The sequence below is a fragment of the Callithrix jacchus genome, chromosome 8 (assembly GCF_049354715.1).
Source record: "Callithrix jacchus isolate 240 chromosome 8, calJac240_pri, whole genome shotgun sequence".
NCBI classification, from domain to species: domain Eukaryota; kingdom Metazoa; phylum Chordata; class Mammalia; order Primates; family Cebidae; genus Callithrix; species Callithrix jacchus.
This window is the reverse complement of record NC_133509.1, coordinates 71,800,000-71,820,277: the sequence shown is the minus strand read 5'-3', so window position 1 is coordinate 71,820,277 and position 20,278 is coordinate 71,800,000. Positions and strand designations below refer to the sequence as shown.

Here is a 20,278-nt window from a genome sequence, read left to right as displayed (position 1 = left end):
AAGTGATTTTTAACAGGGCAACTTGCTATTAACATTTACACAGTAGAGTTATCTACTAGGAAAAATCTACTAGGAAAAAGACAGAAAATGAGAAAATAGCCAATAACTCGGAATATGTGAGATAAAGTTACACAAATGGAAACTACGCTAAAGCAAAATTATTTTTATATTTTAGTTTTCTTTTAAAAAGTGGAGTTAATCAAGAGATATCATCATAGACAATTTTATGCTTTTTTAATACAAAGGCCAGCATAAATGCAAAGACTTCTCACTTAGATCATATCTGTGGTTGTTTACATTTTGGGGAAAAGCACTGGCAACACACAAAAACATGCTTTACATTGCTAGTGCTGAATTAGCATCTTTAATCATTATGGTGTTTAGCTTTTGGAGCGGGAAGGCTAAAGTCTGAGATAAACTCAAATGCTCAGTTATATTAATTCTGTAAGAAAACTTGAACTTCTTCCTCATAATACAAAAGATGTTAATTATTTAAGTTCCTAAGATTTTTTTTTTCTTTTTTTGAGACAGAGTGTCTCTCTGTCACCCAGGCTGGAGTGCACTGACGTGAGTGATCTTGGCTTACTGCAACCTCTGCCTCCTGGGTTCAAGTGATTCTCCTGCTTCAGCGTCCCCCAGTAGCTGGGACTACAAACGCCCGCCACCATGCCTGGCTAATTTTTGTATTATTTATAGAGACAAAGTTTTGCCATGTGGCAAGGTTGGTTTCAAACTGCTGACCTCAAGTGACCCTCCGGCCTTGGTTTCCCAAAGTGCTGGGATTACAGGCATGAGCTTTACCATGCTGAGTCCTAAGATCTTATAAAGTTTAAAAAAAAAAAAAAAAAAAAAAAAAAGTACCACCAGACTTAACTTTTCCAAGGGAATTTCTTAGCTCCCAGTCCTTTAGCCATATTTTCAACATATCACATTATTTTGGAAGCATGTTATTTCTATTTTAAGCTTCTTCTAAAGAATGTTATTGTAAATAAATACTTCATCTAACATTCAGTGTCTGTTTTTCTGCATATACAATTTAACCTAGATACACTGTTGATGATCAAAATGATTACACTAGTTTGCTATTACTAGTTTTACAATTAACTTTTGTGTATATCCTCTTGATCAATTCTCCCAATACCTCAGTGAGGGTGCAGAGCAAAATAAGCCCCATTTTATATGTGGGAAAACTAAAGCAGTGCACTAGTAGTTTCAACAGAACTAGGCAAAAGTTTTTCGTTTCAGTCAGATGTTCATTTCATTAACTCATTCATACATTTACCAAGCATTATCAAGTTGCAGATATGTGTCAGCTTAGTTCGAGGGTATGGATATCCAAAATTAGTAAGACATAGTTCTTGCCCTTAAGGAATTACATTCAGAGAACTGTGTACATATTTAACTTATTAAAGATATTAAAGGTCTTATCCTGTATCTACCAAGGCAGAATACATGATCTGAAATTGCCATAGCCAAAGCTAGCAACTCTGGGATACAAACAGAAAGAAGAAATGCGATGAGGTGGTTCAGAAAACCGTAACTACCACCTTCTACAGTTATAGTTTGCAGCAGCCAACTAGATGCGAGATGAACCTGGACATTCATAGTTCTTGCAGCTTGGTTCTCTGATGATTTCTGCAGCATTGGGGAAAGCTATAGTGTTTTTCTAAGAATGTACTATTCAGTGACGTTTTAATTTTATTTCCTCCAGCTCTTCAACTGCTAATGTTCATTTTAGTTTCAGCAGAAAATGCTTTGATGATTAAGCATTTTGGTTTATTTTTAATGCTAATTCATCTCAAGTATTTAGCTGGTTTCTGAAGATATCCTGTTGCTGAATTTAAATACTCATACTTACCAGACACAAATTAATTTCTACAGTTAGGTGTAGAGTTTAATCACTTAAAAAATACACTGACTTCCTGATGATTATAGTCTTGAAGGGAATGTACTGTCTTCGCTGTCTTTTGTGATTAGCTGTCTTTTATTTTAAAGCATAAAGTAGGAGTCAGTTAAATGGATATAACTATTTTAGTTATTTTTGAAGATTCATAGTTGCCCCAAAGGAAGGAAAGTTCAGAAAGAATATTGTGTTATTTTTCAGTTACTGAGAGGAAAATTTTATGTCTTGAATTTTTCCTTGAATATTTTATAGTTGAAGATGCATAGAAAAATAAATATATCCGTTTTTTTAAGAGTAAAAATTTAAGAGCATAATGTTGAAAAGTTAAAATATAAGCATCATTAAGCAGCAAATAAATGAAATATATCTTATTCTTGTATGAAACTATTTTAACTTAATGTCAATAAAGTTTAAATTAGTTCAGACTTTTCTTATTAGAATAAATGTTTCCTTTTAAAATGTATGATAATCATAATCAAGACAAAATTTGTCCTGTTATTTATTTTCAAAATGATTGTACATGTTTAGCAGACTTTTAATTTAAATCCCCAGTGATATATTGGAGACAGATGTTTAGATGACCTCATGTTTAAAGTAATGTTATATTTGGACGCAAGATTAAATTTTCCTTAAAATCTTTCCTTATAAGTTAAATGTGTGGTAGTGTACAAAAACTAATCAATGATTTTCAGTGGATTAATGTGATTCCTGTATTTCAAATAAAATTTTCTATCTTTTATGGAATTCCACATAGTACAAAAGAGCTGATTATGAAACAGCTGTTTACAAATGAAAATATTGTTTTTGGCTGGCCAGCTAAATGGGAAACAGATTTCAAAAGTTCCATGAATTTGAATGCAAATTTACCATATCATTTATAGTGAACCAAAGAACATTGGTAAAAAACTGCAACATAGTTTACCAAAAAATTCAGCTGAAGACTATTTTTTAGGATAGAATATAAACATTTAAAATAGCTTTTGATTTTTCAGAAATAATTTTTCTTTATGAAAATCAGTGTAACTACAACATATTAGTATGCACAGAAGATTTTTAAGGTGCTCATAAATAATATTTATAATTTCAATGAAGGAAAATTTGCAGATGGAGCTATCAGAAATACATAGGAAATAGAGTAGAGTGAAATAGATGAAAGATAAGAGATATTGTCCAAAGACCACAAATTAATGTATGTGAACAAATGAATTTAAGGCAGAGCTATATACGTATTAACAGACTCGTTTCTCTCAGCAGCAGGAATGCTGTATACTGAAAATCACTTTGCTATGCAAATTTTAATTTAAGAAAATATGGTCTACAATGAAAATCTTCACATTTTCTCTCAAATTTTAAACAGTTAAGAATTATTTGTGTTAGAACTTAGTTTATATAAAAATAAATAATACAAAGGCCATATCTTGTGAATTTTGAATATGACTCCCTTAAATGCCAAAGTATATACCTTAATCGAGGTGAGTAAACTTCTAGAACTACTGTTTGTTGTCTTTCTTTTTCTTTATCTCTTTTATTATCTTTCTCCTTGTCTCAGTTTTCTGAAAATGGGATCATATTTCTTCAGCTGCTTTTTAAAAAGTCACCTGGGAATAAATGCGTGTTTAGGGGTGGGATATGACATCTGGTTCTCTTGTCACCATCTAACATCCTAAGTGATTGACAATCATTCAGAAGAGAAGCCAATGGAATATGTGCAAATATTTTAAGAAACAAGTTTTGGGGCAAAATGAAGACAAAAAGGAATCTAGAAATGTAAGCAACATAAGTAAAATCACTTTAAAGGAGAATACTAATATTGTATTCATATTTATGAATGTGTCCTTAATGGATGATTCACCTTTAGCATACTTTAATTTTTTTCTACATATTTTGTTGGGTGTCAGTAGTTAATTAACACCTGTAGAACGAATTCATTGACATATAGACATGTTAAATGGTAGTAAACTATATATTTTAAGAAAGAGTGGATCCCTTATGGCTCCATTAATGATACATCTTTTGCTTTTGAGAACAGTGGAAATAATTGCCACTTTGTATATTAGGCAGACTGTGTAGTATTGATGGTTTATACCACATCATCCACATTCTTTTTGGCTTTACTCATGCTCCTACCAAGTAGTAATTTATAAAAGTCAGGCAGCTGGCAGAAATGATCCACTTGATAGCTACTAAAGGAAATTTTCTTATTTACTTTATATTTTATCTTAATATATACATCTTATAAACATTGACAAAATTCTCTAAGAAAATCAGCTGATAGCTGTGCTTCTTTTTTTTTAGCTTGTATATATGCTTCTAACAAGGAATTATAATTTTTTTTGCATATTGGGCAAAATTAAATTTTCAAAAGAAATATAATTAAGAAATATTAATAAATACTATTTAAATACAACATAATACCTGTATTCATATTAGAAACCAGTGCCATACAGATTTCAGACATACAGAATAGTTTTCACTGCTCTAAAATTCTCGTGTTCCACCTGTTTTTCCCTCCCTCCTTTCCCTGCCCTATATCCACTACAATCACTCCTCTTTTTACTCTCTGCATAGTTTTTTCTTTTCCAGAATGTCATATAGTTCGAATGATACAATATGTAGCTTTTTCAGACTGCTTTATTTCCCAAGCAATACATATTTATGGTTTCCCATGTCTTTTTGTTGCTCAATAGCTCATTTTTTCAATTGCTAAAAAATATTTCATTATATAAGTCATAGTACAATTTTAGTATTCCTTCAACTATTTAAGAACATCTTGGTTGCTTCCTGATTTTGGCAGTTATGAATAATACTCCCATAAAGCTAACATTTGTGTGCAGGTTTTTAAATGGACATAAGTTTCCAACTCACTTGTGTGAATACCTAGGAGTATGATTTCCAGATTGTTGAAATATTAATAACAAGTTCTTAAAGGAACTTAATTATAACAATATCTCTGGCATGTAGGAATACTCACATCTTTAATTAATAGTAAAAGAAAAAAAATTGTTCCCTGGGTTCATATAGCTGAATTCTGAATAAATAAATATTTATTTTGTTTCTTTCTCTGTGCATAATTATACTTAGGCATGAAAGGCTATTTAGGGGTCTAAAGTGGCTCCGGCCGGATGTCGTGGCGCTTGCGAAGGCGAGGTCATGAGTTCAAGGCTAACCTGAGCAACCTTACAAGCTCACATTGATTGGCAAAAAAAAAAAAGAAAGCCTATTTAAACTCATGCTTTTCTACTGTTTGTTCTTTTTTATTTGATTTCAGTATGAGATAAACTCATAATTTGATAAGACCATTTTAATTAGTGGTTGTGAACAGTTCAGTTTAAAGACAGGGAAACTAGCGTATACTAAGATAACTATTAGAGTACAGTTAGGAGATCAGAGTGTCTCCTTAGTTTATTGAATGTCTGTTTCTGAGTTAGATGTGATGTTTAATTCTGTGCTAGGTATCATTCCAAACCTTTGATTAGATGTTCATCTTTCCATTCCCATAGACAACCAAGGAATTTATAAGCTAAGACAGATAACATTAATACAGATAGTAAGATGGACTAGTCACTGAATTGACACTATATAAATGATAATAGTTATTATCATAATACATACCATTTGTTGAGCACTTACTATATGCAAAGTACTGTTCTAAGATTAGAGCAGAACTAGGTTTTATGTGACCTGCCAACAATTTCACTTCAAAAATAAGGAAACTGAGGAGGTTAAGTAATGCATGCTGATGTTGTCAGTGTCAGCACTGGGATTCAAACCCAAGTAATTTGGCTTCAGAGCTCTAGTGAAAGATTATAACACTCTACTATTTTTCCCATTCAACAAAATCGTTAAAATGTGTGAGGAAAAAGTAGTGTCCTTATTGGATCAATGATGAGGATCATAGGATTCAAATTCAGAGAAGACATGCAATAAAGTGGAATGGAGGTGCTCCAATAAAAATGATGTTGAGTAAATTTGCCAAGAGTAAGAATTGTCGAGAAGACATAGAATTTTTAGTTTTTTCTGTCAGACACGGTGGCTCATGCCTATAATTTAAGCACTTTGGGAAGCGTAGGTGGGAGGATCTTTTGAGACTAGAAGCTGGAGATCAGTCTGGGCAACTATTAAAAAATTTTTATTATATGTTTTTAGAGATAGGATCTTTCTGTGTTCCCCAGGCTTCATTACAGTGGCACAATCATAGCTCACTGCAGCCTTAAACTGCTTGGGCTCAAATGATCCTGCCACCTCAGCCTCCTGAGTGACTGGGCTATAGGTACACACCACCATGCCCAGCTAATTAAAAAAATGTATTTTGTAGAGGCTGGGTGCAGTGGCTCACACCTGTAATTGCAGCACTTTGGGAGGCTGAGGTGAGTGGATCATTTGAGGTCAGGAGTTTGAGATCAGCATGGCCAACAACACAAAACCCCTTCTCTACTAAAAGTACAAAAATTAGCTGGGCTTGGTGGTGTGTGCCTGTAATCCCAAGTACTTGGGAGGCTGAGGCAGGAGAATCACTTGAACCTGCGAGGCGGAGGCTGCAGTGAGCCAAGATCATGCCACTGCACTCCAGCTTTGGCAACATAGCGAGACTCTGTCTCAAAAAAAAAAAAAAAAAATGTAGAGATGAGATTTTGCTAGGTTGCTAAGGTTGGTCTTGAGCTCCTGGATTCAAGTGGTCCTTTTGCTAGGGTTTCCCAAAGTGCTGGGATTACAAGCATGAGCCACCATACTTGGCCAATACATACAATATTAAGGTTAATGATGAAGCTCCCTTTCAAGGGAATTCATCTGATAACTCTGTATTTAAACACATTTTCTGGAATAGTCAGATTTTTGTTTTTATTGTCTGTTTTTTTTTTAAGAGATGGAGTCTCACTCTATAGAGTACAGTGGAGTGAACAAGACTCACTATAGCCTTAGCCTCCTGGGCTCAAGCAGTTCTTCTACTTCAGCTTCCCAAGTAGGTAGGATTATAGGTACAAGCCACAGTGCCCTGCTGAAACAGTCAGCTTGCAAATCCAGAAAGTGAAATCTAAAGAGTCAGGATACTACAGTGGAAAAAGTTCTGAGTGTCAGGACAGTTGGTTTCTAGTAATAACTCTGCCATTGAGGACGTGATGATAATTATTTTACTTAGAGGCTCTCTTAATTCTACAATTATTTGAAACAATTTTCACATATTTTCCATATAATTTAAGTTTGATATGAAAGGATCTGTCATAGGGAATAAATGTTACTAATTTCTCTAGTACCATTCATGAACTATCAACTTTCAGATCTCACAAGTACAAAAATATTGGTTACTCTGATTCTTATTCTATTTTGTGTACTCCTCCTCAAGACTGTTGCTAACCTCTCTGGCCCACCTCCCTCTCTCCACCTGATCACCATTATTTTCTTTCTCTTTTTTCTTTTCTTTTCTTTTTTTCTTTTTTCTTTTTGCAATGGAGTCTCTTTCTGTCACCAGGCTGGAGTGCAGTGGCACCATCTAGGCTCACTGCAACCTCTGACTTCCTGGTTCAAGTGATTCTTCTGCCTCAGCCTCCCATGTAGCTGGGGTTACAGGCACATGCCACCGTGCTTAGCTTTTTTTAATTTTTTTTTTTTTTTGTATTTTTAGTAGAGATGGGGTTTCACCATGTTGGCCAGGATGGTCTTGATCTCCCGACCTTGTGATCCACTTGCCTTGGCCTTCCAAAGAGCTAGGATTACAGGCATAAATCACCACACCTAGCCTTGATCACCATTATTTTTGTAGCTTATAGCTTTTTGATTAGATGATCTCAATAACTACTTAACTTCCTAGGTCATGTTTCTCATGTCTTCACTGGACAAAAACATTGACTGTATTGAATTTTTACCAGTTGCTAGATCTGAGCTTGGGCATGAGAGGATATGATGATATAAGTTGGGTCCTGCACCTGCAGGAGCCTCCCAATACTGTGAGACCTAGAAGAGGGAACCAGGAATGATTTTACTGAGAAAGTAAATAATTATGTGAGGTATTGAAGGGTGAGTAGGAGTTTTCTGAGTGAACAAGGACATGCTAGGTAGAGGAAGTAGCACTTGTAGTGGCATGGAATCATGAAAGCTTATTGTCCACTCAGAGGGACAAAAGGTTTAGTGTGATTGATGCATAGGGTCTGGAGGAGGGGAAGGAGGCAGGGAACAGTGACAGAGTTACAGAGGGGTTTTAGGGCAGGTGTTGGTGGTTGTTTTATGGTATATGAGGTGTATGTTTACAAAAGGGGTCGTGTAGATTCTATTTAGGGGAAATAAATTGGTGATACAGAGGCCGAATTAGCGTAAGGGGACTATTTGGAAGGTTGTTGCAGTTATTTAGAGGAGGGTGGATGAAAAGTTAAGTGAGGGCAGTAGCAGTGGGAAAGAGAAAGAGGACTGTATTAGAAAGAGAATCACTTGGATTTGCTGGTAGATTGGATTTGGGAAGTCAGTTGAGAAAGAGCTTCACAGAGACTGTGAGCTGAGGTCTGATACCATTGGGCATGACAGGGATTATCAGAGCAGGGACTGGGGAGTAGTTATCTATGATTTCTGTGTCTGAGGTTGGAATTGTTCAGTAGGTGGTTGGGAAATAGATGGGCTGTCCAAGAAAGTTTAAGAGCCATCAGCATATCTATCAGCCAGTGATTCTCGTGTTTGTGTGTTTATGTGTGTGTGTGTGTGTGCATGAGTGCACACACTAGGGTAGGGTATATGTATCAGGATCACCTGAGGAAATTTTAAAACCACATCCTTACCTGCAATAAGTAAACATCTCCCCCTCCACAGTTGTGTTAAGAATCCTAGCTATCTGGGTCATGCCAAACCCAACACTTTGGGAGGCTAATGTGGGAGGATTGCTTGAGCCCAGGAGTTTGAGACCAGCCTGGGCAATATGGTGAAAGCCCATCTCTACAAAAAAAAAAAAATACAAGAATTAGCTGGGTATGGTGGTGGATGCTTGCAGTCCCAGTTACTGAGTAACTGGGACTGAGTAAATGGGAGGCTAAGTGGGAGGATCATCTGTGCCTGGGGAGGTCAAGGCTGCAGTGAGCTGTGTTTGTGCCTCTGCACTCCAGCCTGGGCAACAGAGACCCTGTCTTGAAAAAAAAAAAAAAAAGAATCATAGCTGTGAGAGAAGCCAGAAAGGCAGAAAAGGAACACATGCAGAACCCTGAAAAATACCACAGAAAATGGAGGGGAAAAGAAAGAGAAATGAATCTGCAAGGGGAATCATCAGAGAGTCAGAAAGACTTGAAGAAAAGAGTCCTCCAGAAGCTAAAGTTACAGATCATGTCAAGGAAGTCAGTGGCGTCAGAAGCTCTTCCAATCCCTCCAGAAACAGTTGCCTGAGAAATCTTTCTTTTATATTTTACTTCATCTATCAACAGCAAGATAAAATTCTTGGCTTGTTTTTCCAGACCCACCTTTAAATTTGCACTTGTGACCTTTGTTGTCCTCTTCCAGCTTTCCTGTGAGTATAGTGGTTAAGACAGAACCAGGCTTCTAGGCTTTGAATTCCAGCTCATCTGCTTGTAAACTTCTCCTTTACCCTATGCTGTGGTTTGAATGTGTCCCCTCAAAGTTCCTGTGTGTGAAACATAATCCCAAATACAACAATGTTTGGAGGTGGGACCTTTAAGAGGCAAGGCCCTCATGAATGGGTTAATGGTGTTCTCCTGAGAGTGGACTCCTGATGAAAGGATGAGTTTGGCCCCCTTTTGCTCTTGCACACTCACGCTTGTCCTCTCTTGACCCTCTGCCTTCCACCATGGGACGGTGCAGCAGGAAGGCCCTTGACAGATGTTGGCATCTTGATATTGGACTTCTCAGCCTTCAGAACTGTGAGAAATAAATTTCTTCTTTATAAATTACTGTCTGTGTGCTGGGTGCAGTGGTTCATGCCTGTAATCCTAGCACTTTGGGAGGCTGAGGTGGGAGGATCACCCAGGCACAGGAATTCAAGACCAGCCTGGGCAGCATAGCAAGATCCCATCACTACAAACATTTTAAAAATTAGCAGAGTATAGTGGTGTACGCCTGTTTTCCCAGCCACTCGGGAGTCTGAGGCAGGAGGATTGCTTGAGCCCAAGACATTAAGACTGTGGTGAGCTGAGTCTGCATCACTGCATTCCAGCGTGGGCAACAGAGAGAGACCCTGTCTCAAAACAAAAAACAAATACCATTTTCAATTCTTGGAGATCCTCTTTAATTAAAATAATATAGGTGGTTAGTCATTCTTTCTTTAGTACTTATAATCTTAGTATGAATTATATTATTTTATACTTGTTACTTGTGAAAAAAATCCACAAGTCATTTTAATCTCACTATGTGCAAAATATTTCTCTTGCCACGATGGCCAGTGCAGACAGTGCTGTCTCTCTATGAGGTCCTCTGCAAATTTCTGCTGACTGACAATGACATTGGTTAGTACCAAACAGTGAAACAGAAAACATCTTGTTTAGTATGCAGCAATGAGCTTGGACTAATGCCACAACAGACTGTTTACAAAGGAACCCAATAAGATGAAATGTCACCACAAAAACATGTGTCTCACTCAATGATATGCCTTAGTGTTAACACTGAACAAATTCCTTTTTGATGCTTCTTTCATAGAAAGGCACAGATTCTGAGGTTAGTCTCTATGAGTCTTGGTTAAGAAAGGGGGGCACTTAACTTCTTTGCCTTGAAAAAAAATTAAGTGTAACATACATATGGAAAGGTGCACAAATTATAAGTGTAGAGGTTGCTAAATTATTCTAAGTCTGGAAATGTGTAGCCATCACCAGTCAAGAAATAGATTACCAGCAACTTGGAAGCACCGCTTGTTTTTCTCTCCAGTTATTGTCTTCTCTCTCCTTCCCGGTGGTGGGGCATTTAACTTTGGCTTTTTGTTTGTAGTGGCCAGATCCCCTCTCTTTCTCCATGAGGCATATTCTGCTAGCCTATTAGGAGAATCCTTTTACAATTTGGCCAAAGCCAGCTGTTCCTTTTCTATGGTTATTTTCCCCATCTGTTTAGAATTCACATCCACATTGTATTGTTGCCTCATCTAATCAAGCAAGGGAATGTCTCAAGAGTATGTGCTCCATAAACTACTTAATTTTCTGAAATACTCACTGCCAGGGGCCTAATGAGAAACCACCAAATCTTCTCTGGCTGTAGGTCTGTCTCAGGGCCTGTGTGTCTCGAAGAGTGATGCACTGCACACAGGCTGCTGCAAATTTAAGAAATAATTTCTATTTATTTTTGCTAAGGTAAGAGTTCTTGTCATAGTTGTAGCCACAATAATGCACTCTATTCTTTTTCCTTATATTTATGCTTTAAGCATTATAACATGTTGCATATGCTTATTATAAGTAGAGAAGTTAAAAACAATCATAGGATGGATCCAGTTTCCATGTTAACACAGAGCAAGCATATCTTGTAGCTGTCTTCAAGGACATGGAATCTAGGCTCCTTTAATAGCAAGACTTAGCTTTATTTTTATTCTTTGTCTTTCTTATACTATGAATACTAAGTCCTTGTTTAAAACAAAAGTCTTTCAGAAGTTGAAAAATTTTTGTTATTTTTTAATCTTTTCAGAAACAGAGTTTTACTCTGTCATGCAGGCTTGAAAACAAAGGACCAGTCATAGCTCACTGCAACCTCTAACTCCTGGACTCAAGCAATCCTCCTGTCTTAGCCTCCCAAGTTAGCTGGGACTACAGGCATGTGCCACCATGCCTGGATAATTTAAACTGTTTTATTTTATTTTTTATTTTTTTGTAGAGACAGTCTAACTATGTTGCCCATGCTGGTCTTGAACCCCTTGCCTCAAGCAATTCTCCTGCCTTGGACTCCCAAAGTGGTGGGATTACAATTGACGCCACTGCACTAAAAGTTATAAAATAGTGCAAAAGGCATTGGATTTGAGAAAAATTACTCAAATAATTCTCAAATGGATTTGGAGCTTTTAATTCAGGCAAGAATTAAGTAGAATGAAATAATTAGAATAAGATAAATAAATATAAATTAAATAGAATATATATAATTGAGGAATTACTTATATGACCTTTGTTTTTTTTAATCTTTATTCTTTTAATTTTAATGCTAATTAAATGATCTTTTGCTTCCATGAGCATATATATATATCACTGCCTCACAAAGGTATACCTTTTTTTAAGAACTTTTTAATTTTAATTTTATATTTTTTTGACAGCAACCCTCTTAACTCCATCTCCAGAGTCCCAGAGCAAGAATTCCAATCCTTTGAGCATAGGTCCAAACAACAAATGGATGATTTAGCACATGAGATCCTTTTATAAACAGTCCTCTTTGGCAGACTTTTCTTATTCTGATAGCCTGTGCTCCCTACAGAGATTTTTGCTTTTTTTTTTTAAGTGTACTTTACGTTCTGGGGTATATATACAGATCATGCAGGATTGTTGCATAGGTACACACATGGCAATGTGATTTGCTCCCTCCATCCCTCAGTCACCTACATCTGGCATTTCTGCCCATGTTATCCTTCCCCGACATCCCAACCCCCCACCTTGACTCCCCGCAACAGACCCCAGTGTGTGATGCTCCCTTCCCTGTGTCCATGTGTTCTCATTGTTCAACACCTGCCTATGAGTGAGAACATGCAGTGTTTGGTTTTCTATTTTTGTGTCAATTTGCTGATAATGATAGTTTCCAGATTCATCTATGTCCCTGCAAAGGACACAAACTCATCATTTTTTTGTGGCTGCACAGTATTCTATGGTGTATATATGCCACATTTTCCTTGTCCAGTCTTTCGCCGATGGGCATTTGGGTTGGTTCAAAGTCTTTGCTATTGTAAACAGTGCCAGTATGAACATAAATGTGCATGTATCTTTATAATAGAATAATTTATAGTCCTTTGGGTATATAGCCAGTAATGGGATTTCTGGGTCAAATGGAATTTCTATTTCTAGGTCCTTGAGGAAGTGCCACACTGTCTTCTACAATGGTTGAACTAGTTTACACTCCCACCAACAGTGTAAAAGTGTTCCTATTTCTCTACATCCTCTCCAGCATCTGTTGTCTCCAGGTTTTTTTAATGATCACCATTCTAACTGGTATAAGATGGTATCTCAATGTGGTTTTGATTTGCGTTTCTCTAATAATTAGTGATGATGAGCATTTTTTCATATATTTTTTGGCCTCATATATGTCTTCTTTTGAAAAGTGTTCATATCCTTCTCCCACTTTTGGATGGGTTTGCTTGTTTTTTTCTTGTAAATCTGTTTTAGTTCTTTGTAGATTCTGGGTATTAGCCCTTTGTCAGATGGGTAGATTGCAAAAATTTTTCCCATTCTCTTGGTTGCTAGTTCACTCTAATATTGTTTCTTTTGCTGTACAGAAGCTCTGGAGTTTAATTAGGTCCCATTTGTCTATTTTGGCTTTTGTTGCCAATGCTTTTGGTGTTTTAGTCATGAAGTTCTTGCCTATGCCTAAGTCCTGAATGGTTTTGCCTAGGTTTTCTTCTAGGGTTTTTATGGTGTTAGGTGTTATGTTGAAGTCTTTAATCCATCTGGAGTTAATTTTAGTGTAAGTTGTCAGGAAGGGGTCCAGTTATGCTTTCTGCACACTGCTAGCCAGTTTTCCCAACACCATTTATTAAACAGGGAATCCTTTCCCCATTGCTTGTTTTAGTCAGGTTTGTCAAAGATCAAATGGTTGTAGATGTGTGGCATTGCCTCCGAGGCCTCCGTTCTGTTCCATTTGTCTATATCTCTGTTTTGGTACCAGTACCATGCTGTTTTTGATTACTGTAGCCTTGTAGTATAGTTTGAAATCAGGTAGCATGATGCCTCCTGCTTTGTTCTTTTTGCTTAGGATTGTCTTGGCTGTGCGGGCTCTCTTTTGGTTCCATATGAAGTTTAAGGTGTTTTTTTCCAGTCTGTGAAGAAGCTCATTGGTAGCTTGATGGGGATAGCACTGAATCTACAAATTACTTTGGGCAGTATGGCCATTTTCACGATATTGATTTTTCCTAACCATGAGCATGGAATGTTTTGCCATCGGTTTGTGTCCTCTTATTTCCTTGAACAGTGGTTTGTAGTTCTCCTTGAAGAGATCCTTTACATCCTTTGTTAGTTGTATTCCTAGACATTTTATCCTCTTTGCAGCAATTATGAATGGGAGTTTGCTCATGATTTGGCTCTCTGTTGGTCTGTTAGTGGTGTATAGAAATGCTTGTGATTTCTGCACATTGAATTAATGTCCTGAGACTTTGCTGAAGTTGCTTATCAGTTTAAGGAGATTATGGGCTGAGATGATAGGGTCTAAATATACAATCATGTCATCTGCAAATAGAGACAATTTGACATCCTCCTTTCCTAATTGAATAATATAGTTAAAAAGACTCTATAAACCTTTTTTTTTTTTTTTTGAGATGGAGTCTCCCTCTGTCACTTAGGCTGATGTGCAATGGTATGATCTGAGCTCATGCAACCTCCACCTCCCTGTTTCAAGCGATTCTCCTGCCTCAGCCTCCTGAGTAGCTGGGATTACAGGCACCTGCCACCACCCCCAGCTAAGTTTTTGTATTTTTCAATAGAGATGGGGTTTCACCATGTTGGCTAAGCTCATCTTGAACTCCTGACGTTGTGATTCACCTGCCTCAGCCTCCCAAAGTGCTAGTATTATGCCCAACTGTCTCTAAACCTATTTTAAGGGCCATAGGCACCCAATGGAGTTTTGATTGTCTGCCTCCTGGGTGGACTTTTTTTTTTAATCACTGTAACACAAGGTGCACAAATTATAAGTGTTTATTTAACACAATGATTATTTTCATGTTTATTTAATACAATGTTTCAACACAATATATTTCAATGAGAGCATATTGGAACTGTGGCAGTTCACTCTTTCCTCTATCCAGGATCAATCCTTTTATTATTTTAAGTTATTATGGTTGTTTGCAAGTACAGGATTTTGGCTGGTATGAAATGCACCTCATGGTCACATAGAAACAATCCCAAAGGGAACACTGGGTATATTGGGGTCATTGCTGAAGGGGGAACATCATATTTTCCATTTTCTCACTGCAACTGTGTTCTAATCCAGACAAATGGAACTGCACACGGTAACAATTTCCAACAGAAAGGTCAGGACAACAGTGTCTCCAAACTAGATGCTGACCTGCCACTGTGCATAATAAAGTACCAGTTGTTTGGTTTTTCTAGGTTGTAAATCAAGAAAGTGATATTTATGAGACTGTGGAGTATACATGTAATCTCATGAGTGTTATGAAGTCAGTGTTGGATGAAAAGCTGGAGTTTCTTTAAATATAGGTGACAGTTCTCTGTATCTCATCCTTCTAACCCAGCACTTTCCAGTAGACCTTTCTTCATTGATCCGTCCTGTTCAGTACAGTAGCTACTAGCCACACGTGACTGTTGAGTGCATGAAACGTGGCTGGAGAATTGAGAAAATGAACTTTTGATTTTATTTAATTGTAATTAATTTAAGTAGCACAGGTGGCTAATGCTTTTACTGTATTGGACAGCATCATTTAGATTACGCATTTGTGCTAACCAAGAAATCATAATGCTGGGCCGGGTGCAGTGGCTCATACGTGTAATCCCAGCACTCTGAGAGACTGAGGTGGCAGATTACTTGAGCTCAGGAATTCAAGACCAGTCTGGGAAACATGGTGAAACCTCATCTCCACAAAAAATACAAAGAAAGTTAGCTGAGCGGCCGGGCGCAGTGGCTCACGCCTGTAATCCCAGCACTTTGGGAGGCCGAGGCAGGTGGATCACGAGGTCAAGAGATCGAGACCATCCTGGTCAACATGGTGAAACCCCGTCTCTACTAAAAATATAAACAATTAGCTGGACACAGTGGCGCGTGCCTGTAATCCCAGCTACTCAGGAGGCTGAGGCAGGAGAATTGCCTGAACCCAGGAGGCGGAGGTTGTGGTGAGCCGAGATTGCACCATTGCACTCCAGCCTGGGTAACAAGAGTGAAACTTTGTCTCAAAAAAAAAAAAAAAAATAGAAAGTTAGCTGAGCATGGTGGTGCATGCCTGCAGTCCCAGCTACCTGGAGACTGAGGTGGGAGGCTCACCTCAGCCTGGTAGCTGGGGGTCAGGCTGCAGTGAGCCATGATCACACCACTACATCTAGCCTGGGCAACAGAGTCAGACTCTGTCTCAAAAACAAAACAAAACAAAACACATTTTTTTGTGTTTTATTTTGAGAGAGAGAGAGAGAGAGAGAGAGAGAGAGAGAGAGAGAGAGAGAGAGAGAAGTAATGCTTAAAATGCAGAATAATGAGCCATATTGACTTGTATATTTATGTTAGAGTTGGAAAATCTGTATTAACACATCAAAATATCACAATTCAATGTAGCTTATGCTTCACTCTCAGAAATAAAATTCTTGCAAAATAACATAACATTTTTCTGGTTTAAAGCAACAGAAATATATTGTCTTACAGTTCTAGAGGCTAGAAGTTCAAAATCAATATGTTGGCAGGGCTGGTGCCTTCTGAAGGCACTGAGGGAGAATTTGTTCTTTGTCTCTATCCTAATTTCTGGTGGTTGCCAGCAATATTAGGCATCCCTTGGCTGAAACAATTGATAATATTTTTTAATCAATTGGTTTGGACATTTCTTAAAGACAGATGCTATTTACTTGAAAGTAAGGAGAGGAATAGGCATTTCTGTTTTTATAGGGATGGCTATATTTACCACACAATAAATAAGAAAAGTCCCTTCCAATTGTCTAAACACAGATTGCAACATAACTTTTCTTGTATAAGTATTTGCCTTTTGAATTCTTAGATTTCTTATCTTAGAATCATATTCTCATTGCTTTCTTGACTGAAAGGAAGATATTTGGCTTCTCCTAGTCCTTATATTTCCAGTAGTCTCTTCTCCTTATGGCAATTTGATATAGCTTCTACTAAGCATCAATATAGTCCATCTTACCAAACTAACTCTACCACCATCTAAAACCAGAATGAAAAATTATGTTGGTTGAAGTCCATTTCAGGCTTTCTGACCAGATACTTAGTTTTGAGGTTTCCATATGTTAGTTTATATTATTTCAGACAAGACAATTGAGTGTAGCAGTCTGTTAGAGACCTGGTCTTTGTGCTCTTGAAACCTGGCTTTGCATTCAATCCATGAAGGGATTGAACTTCATGCTTATACAAGTAAGAAAAAAACAAAAAGCCATTTCAATTCTGTGCCAACAGTTAGTAAGTGTTACACACTCTTTCAAACTTTCACCATTGACCACAAAAAGCTCTAAAAGTCAAAGATAATGATCTAGCTGTAGAGGTTTAAAAAGAAAATACTGAAAAGGTACTCGTAACACTTTGTGTAGCATTAAAGTTAAAGTCAAAGATATTTGTTTTGATCAAATGGTAGGTACCTGCATAGATATCCATCATCTTTTCGTAGACGCAGCTGATGAGTGGAAATTTGTGGTGTTTGAAGTAAGACATTCCTTGATTAGAATCCTGGTTCTGCCAAAACATGGCTGGGTGGCCTCAGTCAAATTTCCTAAGCCCTTTTAGCCTCATTTGTTAAATGAGGATTAAAATGCCCTCTTTGAAGTGTTAATAGGATAATGTTTGTGACATGCCTGGGAGCTGGTTGTTACTCTTTGTCTAGCCTAACCTAGGGCTCTTTAAGTATAACAAATTCTATCTTTATCACTTTCTCCTTTTTCCCTTTCCCTAGGTGAACCCAGTGTTCTCAAAACCAGGCTGGGGATGGGCAAGCAATATCCACATGATATTTGTGTTGTAGAAACATATATTTCAGTATTTCAAGTAATCCTGGCTATTTTCTTTCAAATAAGATTAGTTCCATCATGCTCTTTCCAAATAAAAGCTGGTAGCCAAAATATAGTTCCTTAACTTCCAGCAAAAGCTCTTAACAAGAACTTTATAAAAAATGAACCATTGACCTAAGGGTTTTACATGTAACGGAAACTAAAATGTCCTTGTAAGCCTCTTGAGGGCAAGGAAGTAATTAAAGAATGTCTTGGATGTTTCCCTGTGCCCTGTACCTGTTGTAGCTACTTTGTAAATGCTTGTTAAACAGAATCAGGCTGACTGTTCATGTACCCTTTTTGCTGCAATTGAACATAGTAACTTGTGGAAATCAGTGAAACAATAGCCTCCTTTTTTTTTTTTTTTTTTTTTTTTTTTTTTTTTTGAGACGGAGTCTTACTCTGCAGCCAGGCTGGAGTGCAGTGGCACAATCTCGGTGCACTGCAACCTCCGCCTGGGTTCAAGCGATTCTTCCGCCTCAGCCTGCTGAGTAGCTGGGACCACAGGCGCATGCCACCACGCCCGGCTAATTTTTGTATTTTTAGTAGAGACGGGGTTTCACCATGGACAGCATGGTCTCGATCTCTTGACCTCGTGTTCTGCCCTCCTTGGCCTCCCAAAGTGCTGGGATTACAGGAGTGAGCCACCACACCCGGCCTAATAGCCCTCTATTTTTATGGTACGTTGTATATATTACATAATTATGCAAAAATATATAATTACATACCTATACATTCCTCCTTGTTACTAATGTCTTTTAATGACTCAAAAACTAGTAATGTAAAATGTGCAGTTGCAATGTTTATCTAGTACCACAAATAGAAAGTAAAGGATAAATATTATATGTATAATTAAATAAATTCCACAAAAGCATTTCCTCCCTTAATTTAGGTATATTGGCTGGGCATGTTGACTCATGTCTATAATCCCAGCACTTTGGGAGGCCAAGGTGGGTGGATCACTTGAGGTCAGGAGTTCAAGACCAGTTTGGCCAACATGGTGAAACCCCATCTCTACTAAAACTGCAAAAAATTAGCCCAATGTAGTGGTGTCTGCCTGTAGTCCCAACTGCTTGGGAGGCTGAGGCAGGAGAAATTGCTTGAACCCAGGAGGTGAAGGTTGCAGTGAGCTGAGATTGTACCACTGCACTCCAGTCTGGGCAACAGTGTGAGACTCCATCTCAAAAAAGAAATTAGTATATTTTGGTGAGGGCATTAATATTGGCCAAATTCCATTTTGGTGACTTCAGTAAAGCACCAATATCATCAAGCTTTGACTGATGGTTTTGTAATGTTGTATTACTGATCTAATGTCAGTGAACTGCCAGGTCTGTGATAGTCTACACAACGAATACTCAAATCAGTCCTTGTTCATGACAAAGCTGTTCAACTCCTGAGTGTGGTATACATGTAGCACTTGTGCAGGGAGGAAGGCGATTGCTAGGCCACAGTGCAGCAGTGTCCTGACTTATGATCAAAATAAAAATGTAGGTAGTATTTTTAACCTGAGTTGTGTGTAGGATAGAAAGAGATGTGATGAAAGACATTGGGATGAGATCCTTATGTTACCCGTATCTTTGAAAATTATTGTATCATTCAGGACTCAGACTATAGGTGGAAAACATAATTGTTTCTAATTTATATGAGCAAGGAATGTTTCTTTTGAAGTGCTAGGTACTTTGAATTCCTTTTGACACTTACTCAGTACAATGAAGCCTTGCCACAGCATTTGGGCAACCATAAAAGTAACTGAAATGCTGTAGATCCCAGTTGACTTCTTCTCACTGTGCTAGACAATAAGCACATAATGGTGTTTAATAGGTCCATGGACTTGGAGTCTTTTGAAACAGAAAGGAGAAGGATTTGTAAACATTGAAATCCTCCACTGAAGACTGCTTGCTCCTAGTCCATCCTCATTCAAATAGAACAACAGTAATCAAATTCCTAAAGTAAATATTTGAGTGTTTTCTAGTTCCTGCCTTCTAGAGCTAATGATTATATGTAAATTAATAGTTAATATTTGGATTTTCTGACCCATTTTAAACTAAAAATTTTTTTTAAGTAATTGCTATCCTACCATCTACTGAAATACACTAGTTACCCTCACTTAACCCTCTACCAAATAGCACAATTAAAGAAAATCTAATCCTGTATAAAAACAAGGGAAGTCAGAGAATTTAATGTTTACTTCAGTCATTTTTTTAAACCTGGTTTCTCTTTGTCCTATCTAGACTCTTCTTTGAATTCCAAATAATAAAATTTAGCATCAGAATGGACTTGTAGATCATCTATTCCACCTGCCTTGTTTTACAGTGGTCCAAGGAAATGAGATAATTTTCAGAAACTCATACATCTAGCTAATGGAGGACCAGGAGCTTGTGGATTGTAGACTCTGGACCCTTGGAGAATATTTTCATAGCTGTTTACATTAACCTAAGTATCACTCTATTCTATATGTGACTCTAATATTTACACATTTGCAGATGCCATTTGTTCTCTTATTGGAAGAGTCCTTAGACAAGTAGATCCTTGAATTTTCTAATTTCATGTAGAAATTGACACTCCTAGTTAAAAA

At 37.4% G+C, this 20,278-nt stretch overlaps 1 protein-coding gene across 3 annotated transcripts in view; it reads left to right on the top strand.

Moving 5' to 3' along the window:
• The window catches only part of SLC25A21 (solute carrier family 25 member 21), a 539,864-nt gene that overhangs the window by 27,386 nt on the left and 492,200 nt on the right, over window positions 1-20,278 (top strand). Inside the window, exon 3 of one of the 3 annotated variants that reach the window (XM_035260364.3) lies at window positions 9,692-9,750. The exons of the other annotated variants lie outside the window; for them this stretch is intronic. Coding sequence (XP_035116255.1) covers window positions 9,692-9,750 — 59 coding nt within the window. The remainder of the gene's footprint in view (window positions 1-9,691; window positions 9,751-20,278) is intronic. 3 annotated transcript variants of the gene reach the window in all.